The sequence below is a fragment of the Branchiostoma belcheri genome, unplaced genomic scaffold, assembly GCF_001625305.1.
Source record: "Branchiostoma belcheri isolate BF01 breed outbred unplaced genomic scaffold, Haploidv18h27 scaffold10, whole genome shotgun sequence".
Classification (NCBI taxonomy): domain Eukaryota; kingdom Metazoa; phylum Chordata; class Leptocardii; order Amphioxiformes; family Branchiostomatidae; genus Branchiostoma; species Branchiostoma belcheri.
In genome coordinates, this window is record NW_017802380.1 from 3,491,179 (window position 1) to 3,512,732 (window position 21,554).

Here is a 21,554-nt window from a genome sequence, read left to right on the forward strand (position 1 = left end):
CTGAGTTAAGTTTTGGAGATACGTGTAGCCTCCTGCATGTGTTATTATTGGAGTATGCTGTAATCTGAGTAAATACACATTATAATAGACTTAGTAGTATATCAAGTGATATAGGATCAGGTTCAGTGTAAAGAGTCTGAATGGAGGTTTTGCAGGATGCTGTAACATGAAAGCATAACATCCCAGTAAATCCTAGTATCAAGTATGCCATTGTCACTCGGTCCTTGTGTTTGTGTACATGGTAATATGATAGGTTAATAGGTACCAGTCTCGTTGCCACACAGTTACAAAAAAAATTGAATCTAAGGATACTCCACACTTTCATCTTCTACTTTCCATACCCCACATGCTGACACAACATGCTGATGATGTACTTGCTATTCACCCTGCTTCCAAGTTAGACCATTGAAAGATACAACCAAATGCCATAAAAAAGATACAATCCAATTGTAAGTCTCTCTTTTTATTCACATTTTCCTAAAATCAAGGCATATTGTAAAGGTTAGAAGAATGACATTTATGTTAGTTTTTTTTTTCTCAGACCTTCTTAACGATAATGTCCATTGCTGCCAGAGCAATGCACATCATATTGGACCAGCGAGGTCTTTAACAAATGTTTGTTCACATCCCCATTGGTATATAGTTGGGTAATCTAATCTTTATGTTACCTCATAGTCCAATAGTTCACTTTATGGCACTAACATAGTTCCATCAGCACTATTCTAAATACGGACCTATGTATCAAAATAGTAGGATAAAAGCTCTCTTACTGTCGCCCTCTTGCCCTTGCCAGTGGTACTGCAGGAATAGGTACCTCTGTATGTTTGACTATACACATCTACACGTATGCGTTGGATAAGTTTGGGAGGCTGTACGTACACTCGGAAGGCAGAAGGCACATATACCAGCTTTTCTCTTTGTCCATACAATACAGTATCTTACACCAACTTGGCTGAAAGGGCATACCTAAGGTTGATTAAACTCGAATGGTTTGAAAGAAGAAGCCTTGAGTACCAAGGTCTACCCTAAATTATTTCTGGTAGTGTTTACATCAAGTCTAAGAAAAGTAAAACACACCTCAAAATACAGCATTTGCTAATACCATCAACGTTAGCATTCAAACTCTTATTCTAACTCGTCTTCATTTATTATCACTATACGATACCAGAATCTTCACTTTCAAAAATACAGCACTCTTCTGTCTTTCAGAAGCAATTGTGAAGAAGTTTACCTTTTATGTTAACTTAACCCGAACAATGTTATCTCTCTTGCCCATTTTTTAAATCTACCCTGACACTCACAAAAAGGAGAACACATAAAAACATACAATGCAAATGTTACATCTTAAAACATAACATACTTCTCGATGATAATGTAGTAACATACATGTTTCATATAATATATTGACAAGGCAGGTTTAAGGACTGATGACGATTTTGCAGTCCATAGTTTCAGCCATACATTTATATGTTTGAGACATGACAAACAAAAAATTATCATTGGTAATATGATCATACTTGACACTGAAATTTGAAAAAAAAATACTACAATTCCTTTCATTCTTAACTTTGATCCCATATGCATATATCCATGTCTACCAGAGTACTTGATTTCAAAAGGTATCATTACCAGTAGGTTGCAGAGACAAAATTTCCACCTCTATTTGCACATCTGAAGGCATCTACTGGGCAATGGTTTCAGCAGAATGGAACCTCTCATGGAGGCCTCTATGAGAAGACTTCCAGTACTGCAGTCTTGTGTGTCAGATATACCGGGTACTTACAATGTTCATCATACACTTTGTATAACACGTTACTCAGAACAATCTTAGTGAGTCTTCACACTGATTCTCAGTTGTCCAAATTCAATGGTTCAACCGATCATAGAATAACTGCCAAATGTTTGCAGTTCTATGTTTGATAGATGGGGCTATGGGATTTTTAAAAAAATTATTACAGCATTTTTCAAGTACTGAAGGTAGAGAGCCTCTTGCAGTATTTCAAATAATATATAATAAGTAGACTTATCCTTTATCGAACAGAATATGTGGAGCACCATAATAGTTCCTTCTCTTCATGTTAATCTAAGAATATGGACATATACTGTTACCGTACTACTTGAATCTACTTTTATTACAATCAAAAGGAAATTGAACCTATCACTGAAATCACAAAATTATCTTTAGAAAAATCATCATTCTATAATCCTGTCATGACATGATTAAAGGTGACTATAATATATACATGTCTCTGGTACTCTGGTGTAAAAGTTAATATAATTTTTTTCTTCACAACTCAACAATTTTCCTGAACATTGTAGTCTCCTGGTTTCTGTTGATTGGATGTGAAGCTGTAACACTTGAATACATATAATGTTACATTTGTGCAGTTAGATTTGTTGAAGTTGTAAGATTTTGCTCTTACTAGATATTGTTGCTTGACCAATAAGAGTGGCTTTTGAAGTGTAACACAGTGCCAGTTACTTCTGGTGAAGATACGGGCACAGTATACAGGCACTGTCCTGCACTGCAACAGCCACCTTAGAATCTGACTGGGCCTTACTTTACCAACTATCTTTTTGGAACACCAGATGTACTGCTATAGGAATAGGGACTTCAACATATCTAGTAACTTACGTAATTCTGAATCCTAACTTCATCTTCAAGAAAATCAATCCATGAAACAAAATAGATACATAAACCTTAAACAATATCTTCCACCAAAATGTCTGGAGCAGACCACTAAGAATCAAGGGGGTTAAACAGGAATAAGTTGCGCATATTGCTAGCAATAACTTAACAGTGTATCTAAGTGTAACACACACACAAATTGATCATTTGAGATGTGTTCATGTTCAATTTGACATTACAACAACACCAAAAAAACAGCACAAGCAAGTAAACAATACAAAACTTTTCTTCTGACAAGAGTGCTCCTTGTATAGACCACTGAAAAATGAAGTGTGCGTTGGTATTGTAGGTTAAGTAAAATGGCTTCACTTCTGTCTACACCCCCATGCTTAATGGTCAGTTCCAAACATAAACTGTAACAGAGAGGTAGCGTCGACTCCATCTCAGCATCAGCTCCCATCAGAGGTACAAAGGCACAGTCTACGGTATCGTTGTGCACGGCCCAGCATGGAAGCGATAGTCCGCCATCTTGTTCATTCCGTGGTAGTGGACGAAGGCGGCGGCGACCACTAAAACGTGGAAGATCTGGTGACTGTGGAACTGTGGGGGAGACAATGGACAATGATTATACTTCATGTAGACTCAGCATACTGAATGTTATTCAGAACACAAGGACAAAAGCTAAAAAGAAATTGACAAGAAGCTAACAAAGAGATTTTAGACTTCTGGGAAGTATGCAATCCTTGACTTCCAGAATTCCCCAGTATCAATGGCTAATTCCTGCTGGCTCGGGGACAGAGTCTGAGACCTTCACGTTCACCCCATTTCCAGAGTATCACCTTTTGACCTGCTGTTATCCCACCCTTGTGCTGTCAACCTACTCTGTCTGGACAAAACGACACACAAATCAACACTCAATTGTTTGGGTGCAAGAAGTAACATGCAGCATCTTACCCATAGGTCGAATTTCCCTGGGAAGAACCTCTCGGGCACGCGTGTGGCGTACATGACGGCGCCCACGATGTAGAGAAGGCCCATGAGCCCCAGCCAGCCCACCTGGCCCGCCGTCACCGCCATGTTGAAGCCGTCTGATATGAGATAGTGTATGACAGGAACTACTCCGCTGCACCCAAGCCCCAGGAACATACCTGCATGGAAAATAAACACACAAATACTGTAAACTTGTCTTTTTTCAAGGGGACTAAAAGGGAGGTTTCCTGAGTATTTTCAGTTTTCAGTTGAAACAATACAATGGAACCACATATTCACAGTGTCACAATTTTGCCCTGGAGAGGTCACAGCAAACAAAAATAAAACTGCAAAAATTTCAACATTTTAAAGCAATCATAAATGTTTCTGACAAAATTAGTTACTAACTAAAGCATCTTTAGAAAAACATCTTCATATCTTGTGTAAAACTACAAAAGTATGTATTAACATTGGCCTGACCATAGCATCTTTACCCCTTTTTCCTCAAAGTTTCAGAATTGAAGGATTGACTCTGTACTTACATGCCCTGAAGGCCCTGTAGCGCGGTTCGCTGAACTTCTCCCAGAGCGAGATGACGATGCAGATTATCCCGAGCGCCATGACGATGGCCAGGTAGGTGTACTGGGCAACCTCCTTACAGTAGTACGTGTAGTACAGCCACGGCACGAACGAACCCATGATCATCAGAGATATACCTGAGTAGTCAAGCCTGGACAGACAGAAAATTGGGAGGTTAGTAAACAATGATTAGATCCGTGCAATGGTCAAGGGGGCAGAGATATCCCTGAATGGTCAAGCCTGGAGGGACACAAAATTGGGAGGTTATTCATTCACTTTACTCACATTATTATATTTTCTGAGGATTGGGCAAAGTAATAACATACTTACATACATAAGCCCTCTCCTCACACATGATGTGTACCTACAGTTACCTATGTATATGACAGGAATATGGCCATATATTTGACATTCACAGTGTTTAACATATGAGTCAGCTATACTTGGAATAAGACCAACTGATATTATCGGCATAACAAACGGGATACGGTCGGTGCCTTATTGATAACCAGTATCACAAATAGCCATTGTCAAGGCCACACAATGGTGGAACTGCTGTCTGAGGCATTATTGGTATCCTTATCCAGACAAGTTAGTGCTTTGTACATCAGGCGAGACTGAGATCACATGACTCTGGCAAAAGGTAAGTTAAGGACAACAATCAAAGAAGCAGAAAGGATCTATTAAAGTTTGTTGGATTAAGTTACTTTTTCTTATGCTGCAGTACAAGTTATTCTGAACTTTCTTGTGCCAACTTTTTCAAAAGCTCTTGCCAATTCTTTTTTTTACCTCCCACCCAGCAAATGCAATGCGTCTCAATGATGTTACCATGAATGGGGTGGCAGTGACTACTTTGTATAAAAGTAGGTTGGGTTGGAAAGATCACTGCCAGAAGAAAGGTCTGTGCCAACACACTCCACAACTGGGGACAAAACCCTGCAAAGTTGGCCCGTAGAGAATGGTGACCAGGCTAACAGCTCCTTGGAGGAAGCCATGACTGATGAATCTGACCTACATCGGGTTAATAAGAACTCATCATCGGCCACCACGCATTACACCCAACAGGTCCCCAATTTTCCCACCACCAGGATATATATCTGTCTGGGTAGAGGCTCCAATCTGGTGGAAGCAGAGATTCAGATCAGAGTCTCTGTCAACAGAAACTCCAATTGGGATCTTAGCCTTTAAAATGGGTGACTTTACTGGCAGACATCTCAATTACATTCTGTAAATTTTAAGATATCTTGCTTAAAAGACAGTACTTTTTTCAACTTCGATTCATGTCACTTTAGATCAATGGATTGATCTGCAATTTAAGATTTGTAGATGGGAAACTACCCTAACACATTAACAGCATCTTAATTAGAGTCCCTGTTGACCAAGACTCCAATCAGGATCTGTACAGGTAGAATTGCTGATTCTACCAGGTCAGAGTCTCTCCCTGGACTAATTAATGTGCATGTATTCCCAAAGTTGCCAAGGGCTTGGTCATGTTTTTTGTTCATGACAGAAAATTGGGAGCATTTTGGGGACAAATTCAACTGTCTTGCTCCAGAAAAGGTAGTCGTAGATCCGTCAGTGCTCAATTCTGTTGTAGCCTTGCTGGAAATATTGCCCAACGAATGTGACCATGCATTAATAGGGGGCAGCAGCCATTCCAATGGATTGTCATCTGTGATGGCATCCAAGCGTATATCAGCTTATTCTCCCATGGATATATTACAGGTCAAACTGGGCACCACGTAAACATGACGAATCACCACTTACGAAAGGGCCTTTTAAACAGTACTCACACAAATGCCCTAGCCATGTACCTGTAAAAGAAAAGAACTATCGCATCGACACAACACATCAAATAATCATTACGCACCATTAGATTGACCCAATGTCAGTATTAGCTAATGGATGGCGTGCTCTAATTCCTTAATGACTTGTAGAATGCTCACGAACACATCTCCCTGTGGCAACATACCTGGTTATTTATGTACCTGTTTCCAGTGGTCCACAAGAGGCTTTTCCCCCCAAGAACTCATTAGAGATTCTTTAATGGGGAGCCTCCTTTCACCTGTAGGTCAGCCTGAGTTTTCACTATAATTCTAAAAGCAGCTGCTAATTTTCATTATGTATATCGTGGGCAAATTCTGTTCTTTCAAAATGCTTACACAAAAACCTCTGACTTTCTTGCATTGCTATCACTTATGACATACTGTGATTCCTGATTTTTTTTCACTGTACTTTTATGTTCACTGTTTCCACGATCAAATCATTTGTCACCCTCTCCCGCCACGGTGAAGATTAAGTTCCGTGAACATGTCCATTTTCCTCAGACTGTGAAACTTTGCCATCCAGTGTAGACCAAGTGAATTACAGTAGCCCTACGAGACAAATCCAGCCTCCAGTCAACTTGCCGTAATCCCCCAGTTTGCCACAGGAGAGAGCTATAGCTAGTGTGAACTGGTTCAGCTTGGCTGGTGTCCAGGTTACATTTACCTCCCTAACCACATCTGATGGTGACAGAGGAATACCTAATACCACTTCTCTCTCCCACTGATTGCTTGTCCCAAACCTAATGGAAACAGAGCGCCGGGTCACAGCGAGTTTATCTACATCTTTATAACCATAGACCACAGACTGTAGAAGGTGGACAAATTTTATACATTTTGTACTATGCCTCTTTTTAAAAGGCAAAGTTTGAGTCCTTATTATTTTTTTACAGTAATTTCATGTTCCCTTGTTTTTGCGGTCACTTCTGTGCCATGAACTGTATCAATCTGCACAAGGAATTAAGTTAAAAATAAAAGATAATAACATTTTGGAGGAAACATTATAACACCAACCATGAGGGAAAAAGTAAAACATGGAAACTTGCTTCTCCCATATAGTGTAATACAAATATTTAGTTTAAGAATTATTAGTCCACATTCAATTTAGTCCAGAGTGATTTTTCCAAATATACGAAATCCATAGGCTGGTTGTAGAGGAGGTCAGAGGACAACGATCTGAGATAAATCTGGGGAAGTTTTAGATGAAACAGGACGGGGACATTGATTTGTGCGGCCCTCATCAGTTTGACAGATTTAACCTGCGCAGAAGACGACAGCCGGGGACCAGTATTGACGTCACTGGTCTCCTCGGAACGAGAGAAATATTGATTTTCTTTAGCAGCGTAATCTGCGAGGGATAAAGGGGCACTCCCGCAATATTGGAGATCGTCTCCGGTGCAGTTGCACGATTATTATCAACTTTATCACGAAATCGTCCTCAAATAAGACACTGACCTGGACCTATAAGATATTTTACTAGAAAAGCTAATAGGGGTTTAACTATGGACAATGTTCTTGATTTTAGTGTAATGTGTGACTGTGAGAGTCTGCAAAGTGGTATGTTCTGTAACGGTTTCAAAGATATAATCCATGTGGATTGTGTACACATGTTAATAATTGTTAGTTTATTACCTCAGTAACTGTTATTCCAAAGCTAATTCCAGTTAACATTTTCTGTAAACATCTTTGATGCTTGATGCAAAACAGATAATCATGGTGTGTGCACAAGAGGTCAATATTGTTTTTGTGTTGGAAACTCCCAATAGATTTTGCATCAGCATTTTTTAAAAGGCCAAAAAATTGATAAAGGTGTCGATGTAATGACATGTATTGGACAATTTTGCTGTCCTTATCATTTTGCGTATCTAACACTTGTCAATACTGAACAGTGGACCAATCCATTTCCAACCTACATACAATGTACCCACAATGACATTTACTTGTGACTATGGCATGTCTGAAACAACAGACACAAATACAGAACTTCTGCTGCAGTACCAAGGAAAGCTGGTAGGGGGGCCAGAATCTATTGTATTCCAGTAATTCAACAGTATTTTTTTGCTGGAAATTTTTTTTTCTTCGCCCACTCACCCTATTAATTTTGGGGTTTTCAGAGGACGTCATCCATAAAATTCAGTGTGGCCTTATAAGAAACAAAAAAACGTCTCACCTGCCAAATATCTTGGCGGCCCTCTCGGAGTGGCAGTAGACAGTGTGGAAGATCCAGGAGAACCCCAGGCACAGCACGGCGCCCAGGAAAAACGCTCCGCACACGAACTTCTCCGTCAGCGGCGAGTGCATGTCCGCGGACGAGCGCTTCACCAGGAAGTAAATGGCAACCGCGATGAACGCAAGGCAACCTGGGAACAACAACACAGAACAACCATGAAATGTAAAGACATACTAATTAACAAGGTACAAAACTATAAAACAGAATATTTATGGAAGAAACACTGAAAAAAGCTAGAAGCTTTAAGTACATAACTGTAAAACTATTAGGTGAAAAACACCACTATTGCCTAGTTTGCAAACCTTCCAAATAAATGCAAAATTCAACAGCCTTTCAAAAATTAATTTAGTTCTCCTGGTGCAAGTGGTTCAAACCTTACAGTCTGGTCTTGAAAAGGTGATAGTCACCTGTTACATTAATCCATCCACAAATGTAGTGAATAAATAAGGAAAGTAAATATTGATTAGCCCAAAATGTGCCTTACCCAGAAAGTGTGTCCAGATGTTTCCAGTTTCAGAGTGGATCCTGAACATGGAGCGGAAACATGACCTGAAGGACGGCATGGGCGGCCGGTGACTGCCCTTCAGGTACTCATTATCCTTCAGCCACTCTGGCAGGGCATGGTGGGGCATCAGCTAGGGGGGAGGGGGGCACAGGTGTTAGGACCAGCTCAAGGTGACCTTGTACTAAATTTTTTTTTAGGTCAGTTTAATATTTCACAGACTGATAATAATCTGTGAATTTTTTTCTTACCTGTTTGTTCTGTGTATTATACCATAGTATAATTCAAACATATGGAAGCAAGCATTGACAACTGGGTTTAAAAATTAAAGATGTTTAAAGTATTCTATAAGCTTTATTTTCCTTGACACACTGTGTTGTGATCCAAGTCATTTCAGACAGTTTTGCCTGATGCCGTTCCAAATTTTGGGAGAACTTAAATCATGAAAAATGTTGGCTTCAATCAGAGCTCTCTAAAACATCATTAATTTGCTCTACCTCTTAAGGAACAGGTAGTGAAGGTTTATGCTCGTCTTTGACACTGTCCTGTCCTTAATGCCTGTCGTGTCACAACTAGACGATCATAATTATAATAAGAAGGTTCTTTATTCAACTAGCTGGGATTTCAACACGTTGTTTCAGTGTTCTGGCACCTTCTTCAGAGCATATATGTTTCTCATTCCTATCCAATTCGTATTCCATTCAACACCTAGCTGCAGTATGAATCAGAACCAGTCATTGTTGCCCTGAAGGTGACAGACGGTCACTGAAACTTGGATGTGAAAAACCACTGGTTGTTGAATGAAAGAACATTCTTATATAGTCTCTTGCCAACCTGGTGAAATTATTCATGGAACTAGGTTCAACCCAGACAAAAGTAATATCAGCTCCCACGTCTAGTCTGGTTTATCAATATTTGAAACATGCAGGCACAGAGACAATAAGAACAAAGGTCCCTCCTGACAGCAGCATTGATTCTACAGCTGTGTATTAAAGCCTGCATTTTACAGTAGCCTAGGTATCCCCAAATCAGTCCACTCTTCAACCTTACAAAAAACACCTGCAGGCTGCTCTATTGTTTCTTCACAGCAAGATTAAAACGGTAACCAATAGAAGCCAATAGGAAAATGTTCCTTACGTCTTTGAGATACAAATAAGGACTGAGAGTATCGTATTTCGGCCAGGGTTTTCCAGCATGCCTTTTCCTTGTAATGGCGTTTGAATCCATGACCCCATCATCGTCTGCCAAAAGACAGCTTCAAGATCCCTCTCCTATTTTGTATGCAACGACATCCACCAGAACCTGGCTGCTCTCACCCTGGCCACAAGGCCTCCGTCCACATGACAATCACACCACCAACATGTCATGTGTGTCCTGATATGGCTTTTGAACAAGTCCTCAGCGGCCTCCAAGCGTATCACCACACCCTTGTTACGACATACCTGCCTCTATTTGCTCAGGGGAAACATGATATGGCACCACATGGCTTTCTATTTCTGTCTTTATAAATATAGACACGATATCAACTGGGGTATCTGGTTTTGTCCTGATGATTTCAAACTCTACTGACAAACTTGTGTCCCATGTATATCTGTCAAGTTCAATATTTTTCTTACAAAATAATGGCTCCATTAACAACTGACCCCTGGTTGACCCACATTATGCAATAAGATGGCCGACAGGTCATTTGATGATGTAACAATGACTGATCAACTGTCTGTAAACACGGCCACTTGTTGTTATAGCAACCCAAACAGGAAGTAGGTGATAGTATACAATGGGGCCATGGGTCAACGCTGTACATTCAAATGATGCAACAAAATTGACACAACAAAATATATACATTTGTAAGGTTATCTTGTAATGTCTTTGCATGAGGTTTACATATTTCAATTGAAAAACGAAAGTGTAAGTTGTCCTGATTTTAGAGTGCGAAACTGTCATCCTTGAGATGCAATTTACTGTATTTATCTTTAGAGTGAAAAAAATTGTGCCCTTGTCTTTTATTTTGTACATGTACACTAGATGTTCAGTTATATAATACTTATATGGGTATTATAGGCACACAGCCTTATGATTGGTTTATTGATTTATTGATGTCAATGTAAAACAATTTTGCAGAACCCAGGGGTTCTAAATTGCACTGTTGCTCACAATTACAAAGATTAAGACTAAAGACGTAGCCCATTAAAAGGTTTAAAATCAAACAACATCTATTACAACATATACACATATGATAATTAAAGTAGAGTTATAAGTGTTACCTTGAGTAACTGTAAACTGAATGGTTGATAGTTCCTGTAGTTGGCAGTCTTTCTGCTATTGTTAGTATCTTCCAAAGCTTGCTTTAGGCAAACCTTGTTGTATAAGCCCTTAATACGTCGGCGAAGGTTATTCGATCTCCAGAACATTGCACAATACAAAAAAATCAAGCCACTGGATAAATTCACTAAAGATAGAGTCAGACGTTTCAGATATCATCCACTGTCTTTCAATAGTGGTTGACAATGAGTCTGAAGACAAGTGTAACCTGTATGTAAATGACTATCTGAGATGATACAACAGTTTCTCCTCTGGTCCAACTGGTGCTTAGCTTCCTTAGTTATGCATTTACATATCAATTGACAGGTCTTGACAGGTTATTGTCTTCTCAGTCATTGATGATGATATATAGCGGATGCAATTTGAAACGTCCGACTTTTCAGACAATCTATTCAGTTGCTTGATTTATTTTGCACTGCATAATTAATGTTCTACCTGGTCGTCTAACCTTCATCGACATTACTGATACAACTATGTTTCCAGGGCTTGATTTTTTTTGTTAGTTTTAGATTTTGCCAGTAGATTTTTGTTTTTCTACGGTGATACTGTTTTCTTGGCACCAAAAGATGGGATTGGAGATGAGCATGGCCTATGATATGTATTGTGACCAACAACATAACATCTACAATTTTGGAACATACCATTCACTCATCAGGGGTGGGATTTTATAAAAGCTATGCAGACCGACCCACCTGCCAGAGTGCCTCCACCACCTTCTTGCCAACCTCCTTGGTCCTCTCCACCCCTCTCTCGATCACCTCCTTGGAATGTTCCACCTTCTCTGCCACCACTTGCTTGGTTTCCCTCATGGTCTCCCCCATGGCCTCCTTAGTTTTCCTCATGGCCTCCTTACTCCTGACCAGAGTCTCCCCCATGGCCTCCCTGGTGCCCACCACGGCCCACTCCATCCTGTCCTTAGCCTTGACGGCCGCCTCTCCCATCCTTTCCTTCGAGTGTACGTAAGCTTCCCCCACTCTCTCCCTTCCCCGGACGTAGACCTCCCCCCAGCGCTCTTTTCCCCGCACGTAGACCTCCCGCGTCCTCTCCATGGCCTGGTGGGTTTTCTTAGCAGCGTAGTGCGCGCAGGCGCGGGCCGTCTCCGAGCCGGGCAGCGGCAGGACCTGGATGGCGAAGGGATCCACGGGGTAGCAGTATCCCTCATACTCGTCATCTGTCTCGTCAACCTGGGGTCAGGAAAAATCACAACAAAAGGGAACAATTAAGTCAGGTCTTTATTCACATACTAACATTGCAGACACGATGAATGGCATTTACATATATACATGATGACAAGGAATAAAAAAGCACATACATAAATGTACATGTCTATACAACACTGACATGACAAGAGTTCTATTGCCTGGTTGTACAGTTTTGACGGATTTGTGAAGAAAAGAATTCTGAAGTCTTTTTGTTCTTGCTGGGTTACATTTAGCCTGTGTTACACAGTCTCTTGCTGCGGGGGCTGATTGACCTCCTCCCTGAGAGCTTGAGGCTCTAAGTCAAGAGATCCATTCTCAGAACTACCAATAGGAGTTTATAGTTCTTCATCACTATCAAAGTCAGTCCAATAAGAGCTCCGGATTCTCTGTTACCATGGAAACCAGTCATCATCACCTCCTACACTATGGTAGTTTCATACTAAGTATCTCCAGTGTTTGTATTTAATATGTTTTAAAAACACCTTACACCATTTTTTCTAGAATGGCAATTTATGACTGCAAAACTACAAACTAAGCCCAACTTTCACCACTACCACATTAAACAAAACTCAGGCATATACAAAAATTATGGATGATGGGGGAGGGGGGTAATAAATGAACTGAAAGCCACAGTCACCAGCTGCATGCAACTCTACCAACTACCTGGAGAAAACAACAAAACATCATCATCAGTACAGAACCATGCAGGCACCTGCAAGCCATAACACAGGACAGCCGCTACCACAATACAATGTTGTAACAAAAATAAGGGAGGGGGCCACGGGCACGAAAACCATGGACGACCACATGCCAACACACCCATTGGATGCTTCCCGCCAGCGCTTCGATGCTGTCCTCGAGAAAAACCCGAACATCAATCGGGTACAGAGACATTTCTTCCGAGCACATGGAGGTGTTGTCCTGGAAAATAGCATGTCGGCAACATGGCAGGGAGAGTAGAGGAGCAACAGTGCAGGTTATGTGATCATGGAGTTTGCACTTGGAAGGCATTTTCCAAACTTATTGGCATCCTTGCTTACAAGTGTAAGATAGCAGCCAATCATACTGGCTTTTACAATAAACAGGCAGCATGATTGGCTGGTAACTTTACAGGAAGTAGCTGATTGGGTAACGGCTAGCTAGCAAAGATACCAGCCAATCACATAGGCTTTTACATTAAACAGGTGACGTGATTTGCTGGTAGCTTTATAGAAACAAAACCCAGGCATTTGCCTAGAAAGTAGCTGATTGGCTGACAGCTGGCAAGTGCTAATGTCCATAGAAGGGTTGTCCAATTGCAGGCTGGCTTACCGGGACTGTTGCTTGATAAGAAAGGATGCATGTTGGAGTACTGTCATTTTATATTGAGAAATGCAGCTGCTTTCCTGAACATTTTTATGTCTCCATGTCTGTCATGATGTAATATTATGGTTGGACTGATATCTGGCTGTTAAGATTTTAGTAGACCAAAATTTCTGCTGACCTTCCAAGTTCAGAGCAACCAGTGCATATTGAATGCTATATGACAGAGATTAATTTCTGTTAAATACTGCACATTCAATGCAGCAACATGATACTATCAATATGTAAAATAAACAAATGAAATATCTTGCACCGGCTTTAGACATATACAGAGAGGAAGATACAACCACAGTACAAACAATTTTTCACACAAAAAGGTAAGAAATAAATACAACTTATCAGCTATGGTTATTTTTGCCATTCTTTCTAAATGCGATGAATCAAAATAGCTAATAGTATCAAAATAAAGTTCAGTGGAGATAATCAAAGACTCAAATTGTAAGATAAAAACTATGACAAAAGATTTTTGACTGAGACTGACAAAAGAAGAAAAGAATACAACATAAGACGAACCACAGGTCATTATAGAGTTTGTGTTTTCATGCATTGGGACTGCTAACCATATCATTACACTAACCTATAACCTCCTTGCACTAACACATCTTTAGTCTAGTTACCACAGACTATAGAAAACCTACATACAAAAGTAATGTACCAGTACATTCATTCTGTTAAAAATGTAACACAAAGATGTCTTTAGAAAGACAATGTGACAAAGTATCTACCTGCGAAACTCCATCCCTGAGTGATCGGCCTTCTTCCTTACTGGTCTCATAAACAAGAGAATTTCCATTTTCCTTGAAGGAAAAAGGTAAAGAGTTACTAAGGCATTCTCTTACAGTCTTACTGCTTTATTGAGTGAAGCAGCATTGCCTGTACAGCTGATGTCTATAGACACATGTACCTACATGGAAATTATGTGGATAGAAGACATTTATTGATTGGCTGATTGATTGATTGATTAATTGAGAGATTGATTGATGGATTGATTGATTGAGTGGCAAAATAGATTAACAGATTAATTCATATTAGGATAGAGGGTAAGAAATAGTTGACCATGGGATGGGAGGTTAATACAAACACAGAACTTGATACAAGGAATACAGGAAGTGTGTTCTATAATATCAAACATACAATTCTGCTGGGAAAGAAAGGGTTACAAAGTTACAGCTATTCTACAGGTATGGAGGTTAATGAAAAACTTTTCATAATGAAAAAAGTTTTCATGGTTAGATCAACTTAGATGGGGGGGGGGCACTAGGAAAAATGACAAGTAGAGTCTTGAAAAGATATAATTAACACATATAGAGTACATTAGAGCAAGACCCAGCTGCAGTAAACTCTTCAATGGTACAGCTGTATTAGAGATGACAGAGTCTGGCAGACGAATATGTCATGGTAGAAGATAGGGGGCAGTGTTTCTGCCAGAGGGCCGTCCACCCGTCATATGACGGCCTGGTGTCGTTTTGGACGGCCTGAACTCGGACAGAGGCCGTCCTCTTAAAAAATTTCGAGACTCGGAAAAATCAGAGAAACTGACAGTCTTTGTTTTGTTGCTGTAGACGGGACGCCGTCCAAGGCAAGAAAGACACACGTTGTTTGTTTTGCTATTGTTATCATGCTGACGAACAATGTATGTCGGCGCCTTTCGCATACGTTAATCTCATTAAAACCCGTTTTTCAAGTCTCCATCCGGTAAAATGTATCCACAAACATTTTTCCTCGAACAGAATCATTTCGGATGTGAAAATTCTCTTTTGGGAGTTACGTTTTTGTTTTTGATGGTCTTGTAGCGGGCGGGTTGCATGAAAATCCACGCCGCTAGCTATCCACGCCGCGGTTCGATAACACTTCCGGCTTGCTTGAATACGCGAAAGGCACCATAAATCGGCATATGGATGCATACATTTTCCCAAAAATTCTTCATAATGAATTTCTTTAATGGAATGTTACTAATTAGCGGTAGAAACACCGTAGAAAGTAGCGTAGTGTAACTCTCTTCGCCAACAAACAAATTCTACAGCTATGCCGGCAAAGATGGCTCTATCCAATCAGAGCGCAGGTCATATGAGGTCAACCCATCAGAGCGTAGAGTTCACGCTGCTACTTACATATTAATGACAAAATGGCGCGTATTTCCTTCTCCGGCGAGGTTGAGAATGTGCGCTGCAAGTTTATTTTTCCGGCAATTTTCTAACGCCGATTTTTCGCACGCTACGATCACGCTACCATTTGACACTGTACTGGAGACAACAGATGAGTGATCATTTTACAATCAAGGAGCATTTTTGTTGAATGAAACAGCAATGCTATCTACGATACAGCCTTATTATTTTTCAAAATTTGTCTCGTGTATGAGAGATAAGATGACGTTTCTTTACATGTTTTGATATATTTTTGGCTTGATATTAACTAGTAATTCGTAGCGGAAATGTACGGAAGAAGCACGAGTACGAACGAAGCAAGGCTCTTCACTATTAAAAATCCGGCTAGCGCGGGCGCTACCGGAGGTTATGATGCCGATGTTTGGAGTTTTGCAGCAGAGTTTTGCAACAGTATAATTTCCTGACGATACGTTTGCCATCTGTAACAGTGTTTTTATCTCAATACAAAAAAATGTGGAATGCTTGTGGACAGTTTCAACTTGTAAACAAATGCCCCGCCCCCTCAGTTAATTTTCGCGACGTGTTCCCTAAGTTAATTAATTTTCGCGACCCGGCCCTTCCCAACTGGACGGCCTCTCAGCTGCAGTCTGGCGGAAACACTGATAGGGGGCTAAATGAACTAATGGTTAAATGGTGGTGGGAGACACAACTGAAGTCTAGCCAAACAGTCTAGAGAGCAAGTTAAGGTTATGTCTGTTTAAAACATTTTAGTGACTGTTGGCACAGACCCAGGCTAAATAAGGTTGGACCAAAAACTGATGACTGAGCTGTAGTGCAAGTCTGCATGCAAGAGAGAGACAATCTAGAATAGTAGAAACAAGGACATTATATCATAGCTAGAAGCAACCTGGTTCACAGGTTGAACTGTGCATACTAAGTGTGATGCACTGTGGGTAATGTGTCAGAGTTGAAGGCCCCTAAGACAACAAAGTATGTCTGGACAAGGTAGGGGTCTTCATCTAGACCTCATGCATACACAGTTGAACCTGTGAACCAGCTTATACTATAGGATGTGCAGCATAACATTAGTACATGTTACATGTGATGTATATTCATAAACTTCTAAGAACTGTACTGTTCTTTTGGATAGATTATTATATTCATAAGTTAAGTCTCAGGAAACTTCTGTTTGGGCTACGATGCTCTGGAAGCATTTGAAAAGTCACTTCCCTGAAAGACAAAGGTAAAAGCAGTGTCTTTTGTCTGACAAGAAGATACTGAAGGTTTCCTGAGACCCAAAACTTCATTTTGGAAGTGGAGAGAAGGAAGGCATGCAGGCCAGTACCATTCTAACTAGTTCATCTGTATTTTGAAGTCCGGCGTCTCCAGCGCCGTTATGCAGATCTGGGTGTAGAACTATTGTCCCTTGTCTTGCCATGGCCTCTAGTGCCTGCCACAAAAGGGGGGAAAATTAATATGCTGCACATGCCACAACGCTGGCCATGACATTGTGAATGACATTGTATTCAGGACTGGAACTCTCAAATGTGCCACAAAAAAGCACACTGGACAGTTATCAATGAAACTTGCCATCCTTGCTGTACAAATTGTTTTTCTGATATCTATAAAAATTTGTCTTCAAGTCCTGATACATGATACATGTAGCAAGCTACAATAAACGGCAACAAATCATTACTACACAGGGGAGAATGCAGGGTACAGAAAAAGCTGCCTCTGACACTGAAAGATGGACATCCTGTATTACTTATTACTAGTCATAGATATCGTACAAATTGTCAAAGCAAAAAAAGCAAAAATCTTCACTGAAATTTCATAAACTCCTCTAGCAACAATATTTATTATGCATCCACTTTCATGATGGTAGTAATTTTGGTAATGTTTGAACTATGCCTTAGCCGCAGTAAATCATCAGTGACTTGTATTACAAACCTGATAAAAAAAACTGACACTAGTGATAGGATCACAAACCTAATCTTCCACAGCTCCGATTTTTAACTGCCAAAACTGCAAATGGTTTACTCAATTACAGTCCCCCAGAAACAGTTGTCATGTCTTTTTATGGTAATTTCATTGCAAACTGACATTCCATATTACGTATACCAAGTTATACCAGCCTGAACCTATGATCTCCTAGCTCTTTTAGTTAGAATCGCATATAAATTAATAATGATTTACTGGTAGTACTATTACATGTATAATAATTTACCATGGCAGTACATTATAATTTACTGCAATTCTTCAATGCCTGATTGACTTACACTGCAGAAAAGTAAAAAGAGAATAGAAGCAAAACTAGTGAGACCTGACTCAACCAAATTAATGTATTTTCCTTTTTCACCTTGGGGCAATGAGTTACAATACCAGTGACGGCTGTGGGTTGAAGTTATGGGAAACCAATTCTGAATGCCCTGGAATACTGTATGGAATCGACAGACGTGACAAGGATATTGTACAGCAAGCAAGTTCTAATTATTTGGTTGGAGCCTTTGGAGGACACTTCACACAGCAAAAGCTTGCAGCTGACCTATGCTGTACCTAGTTCTGCACAGCTACTTAAAAGGACAGCTACTTGAAACAATTCTGCAGTAAAGTTAGCCTCTACCAGGCTGGAAAAATAGTAGAAATTTGCCGAAATAAAGGGATAGTACACCAGAGAAGATCCAGCCGGCCATAGAAGCTCCAATTTGTGATCCGTGGGTCGCAAATTGGAGCTTCTATGGCCGGCTGGATCTTCTCTGGTGTACTATCCCTTTATTTCGGCAAATTTCTACTATTTTTCCAGCGATCCGCGGAGCCTGGTAGAGGCTACAGTAAAGTTACCATAAAATGGAGACAATTTTACTTAATGTTACTTAATGTTATGGTTGAAGATCAATTCAAATTCCTGGTGGAGAGTTCACTGTGAAAATAAAACCACTGTGAAGGTTTCAAGATTTACAGTATCAGATGGCTCTGTTTCTGAAAAATAAAGGTCAAATGAAGCACTGTATATCATAATATTAGTATGACAAGAGCTGTACACATACCTCAGCCTCACAGAGAGGACACCTCAGAATCCTTCTCGGAGTCTTCACAATGACGATGGGGTTGAGGGACTGATGTCCCTCCCCTTCACCTCCTCTTGCTCCATCTTCTTCTTCCTCTTCTTCTTCCTCTTCATCTTCTCCATCTTCAGTCTTCTCATCACTTTTACTTTCCTCCCTTTGCTCTTCAGTAAGAAGAGTTGACTCCTCTCCTGGTTCTTCCTCCTCCTCTTCTTGTTCTTCTTCTTCTAAGAATTCTTCCTCGGACTTTGCAGACTCGACCACAGAACTCTTAGAATCAGACGGGGAGTTCTTAGAATCGGACAAGGACTGTAGCGAGACGGATGATAAGGACGAAAGATCTTCGGGCGTGGCCAGAGGAGCAACCATGTCTTCTTCTACGTCTCCTAAAGGAACGTCTCCGTTGGTCACAAGGTGTTTCAGGTGTTCGCAGACGGGGCCGCCCACTTCGCTACAGCTGGTGCTGTCATCGTCGTCTTGTTGCTGTAGTATCGCCTGGTGTGGGTTTATACTGGTTTCCTCCACGGGACAGAGTTCTATCTCTTCCACAGCAGACAGGGGGGTCGTTTCGTGTACTTGAATCTCGTCTGCGTCCATCTTGAATGGTAAGACGCCAACAGACTTCTGTAGAGTAAGCTGAGGAGTTGTCCCTCAGATGTCTTGTGGTACCGTCTTGTTGCCAGTTATATCATCTTTTCCCTGGAAGGAAAGAAGACAATTACGGTGAGACAAATACACAGTTCAAAGTACACAAAGGTTCCAATTTGCCATGACTGCTGTTTTATCTGCTCTCCTTCTTTCCTTGTGATATAGAACAACTGTAAAACTGAAATTAAGTGAAAATTTTATTTTGCAGGGAACTGCATTTCGTGATAGGGAAGGGAGATTTTTCTGTGCTTAATTGTTGTTACTTGTGTAGTTACAAACAACGGAGACGCCTATTTGCACTGCATGTCATAATTTTTGTGATAGAGAGGCCTGACTGCAAAAAACAATGTGATTGTGAATTCACGTCACCACAAATTGTATCACTACTATACTACACAATTGTTGCAACTGCGAATTCAAAATGCTGTGAGAAAATCCTTTTCCATCCTACTATTCCTACTGTGAAATTAAATGTGTATTTACAGTATCATGCACAATCATGTTTACAGGTGTGAAAACACAGCCCATAGCTAACAAAGAGGTGTGAAAACAAACTCTTCTGACAACCGCCTGCCCCTCCCCACTTACAGTAGTAGTAGGACATGCATATTTAATGACCCTGTCTCTGTCTCACCACAATAATTGAAGCCACAAATAAAATCATTCACAAACATTTTTTCCTCCCACCAGACTAATTAGCTTTTCTGGTCTAAACTGGTTCAGGTAGAATGGTAGCCAATACAACATGAAAGTGTAAAATTTTCTGCTATCAGTCGTCACAGACTTCATTCTGTAAATGGATCATCAAGGTTAGGCAGTTAATTTGAGTACGTTAAAACCCCATCACACTTTTAGATAAGAGTAAGGAGTCTTCCATGGAAAAAAAATGATTCTGACGTACCCTAAGGTTACCTGTAATAATTTCTTGTGTCTAGTTAGGTAGCCATGTTAGTCAAAATTTCTCACATCAATAATTCAAATTGATAAAATAGAATAAAAATACAGCAACTGGCTCTGTTGAAAAACTGCACAAAATGAGACAATAAAGCCTTTATCATGAATCAGCTTAGCAACAGCTACACAAACAGTATCTGTTTTTGTCTGATATGTCATTATGTGTCATCAATAATCCTCAATAACAGTTGAGGCCTGGGGCATTATACACGGAGTAAATTATGACACGACAAATTCATATAAAAGAGAAAACAGCCAAGACGGGGCTTTCTCAACGATAACGTTACTAGAACAAATTTGATAAACTACCACCTCGACAGGGTGGTTACATCAGCGCCTCTACCAAAGAGGAACCGAAACAAACCGGTTCTAAACGTTGATCACTTTCTCTCTGGGAGGAAGTGGTGGGTGGATGTGGTCAAGCGGCCGCTGTCGATCTCAAGTTATCATCGGAAAAATCGAACTACAAATGCCAAGTGCACGTACAGACAGACATGTACACGTTTCTGATACTACAACAAAATCATGCAAATCACGATTTTGAAGCCAAAGGGGTGTTTAGAGGACTTATATAACCTCCATTCCTCGTCAGGATTACGCAAAAATTACGATCGATCGCAACCGACGTTGCCCCCCTCCCCCTTTGCTCACTTCACGACGATTTTTTCCGACGCACCCACAAAAATAAACGGTAGCTCTTTCAAGAAAGTGTGGAGGAGGCAAAAAATCCATACGTACAACGGGAAACATATAAAGAAGACACAGTCTGGTCGTTACCTGTAAAGTTTGACAGCTATCAGACGAGAAGAAGATATTTCAAGTCTTGCCTCTCAAACACGCAGCAGACTAATGAAAAATCTCTTTCGTCGTAAGATGCCGCCTGACCAATCAGGGGGCGCGTAGGACTGACGTCACGAGCAAAACTTGACCTTTCACCGAAGTGGCGGGAAAAAGTTAAAATTTAAAGCCCAGTTTATCGTGATCAGTTTCAGCTCAATTTCATTAGTTTTTCGTAGTTGTATTTTTTGGAAATGTCAAGACTTAGGTAATCATAAAAAAAGAAACAAAATCATCCCCCTGCTTGTTAATTTACCTATGGAAAATTTTACTTGTAAAGTACTGAGTGAGATCTTGTATAATGTAACCTGGCCTGAGATGACAGTA

At 40.4% G+C, this 21,554-nt stretch overlaps 1 protein-coding gene across 5 annotated transcripts; it reads right to left on the minus strand.

The window, feature by feature from the left end:
* Nucleotides 1-450: 450 nt before the first annotated feature.
* On the minus strand, nucleotides 451-21,298 carry LOC109470244 (neurofilament medium polypeptide-like). Of its 5 annotated transcripts, XM_019769108.1 has the most exons (11): nucleotides 21,168-21,298; nucleotides 18,771-19,487; nucleotides 17,069-17,173; nucleotides 14,344-14,415; nucleotides 13,076-13,177; nucleotides 11,747-12,238; nucleotides 8,715-8,865; nucleotides 8,171-8,360; nucleotides 4,141-4,328; nucleotides 3,584-3,777; nucleotides 451-3,229 (listed from the first exon to the last, which is right to left on the minus strand). In XM_019769108.1, the coding sequence occupies exons 2-11, from the start codon at nucleotides 19,383-19,385 to the stop codon at nucleotides 3,110-3,112; spliced, it is 2,229 nt and encodes a 742-aa protein (XP_019624667.1). In that variant the 5' UTR covers nucleotides 19,386-19,487; nucleotides 21,168-21,298; the 3' UTR covers nucleotides 451-3,109. The 5 variants fall into 5 exon arrangements, with proteins under 5 accessions (XP_019624667.1, XP_019624683.1, XP_019624674.1 ...); XM_019769124.1 differs by lacking the exon at nucleotides 17,069-17,173; XM_019769115.1 differs by lacking the exon at nucleotides 13,076-13,177.
* Nucleotides 21,299-21,554: the final 256 nt, after the last annotated feature.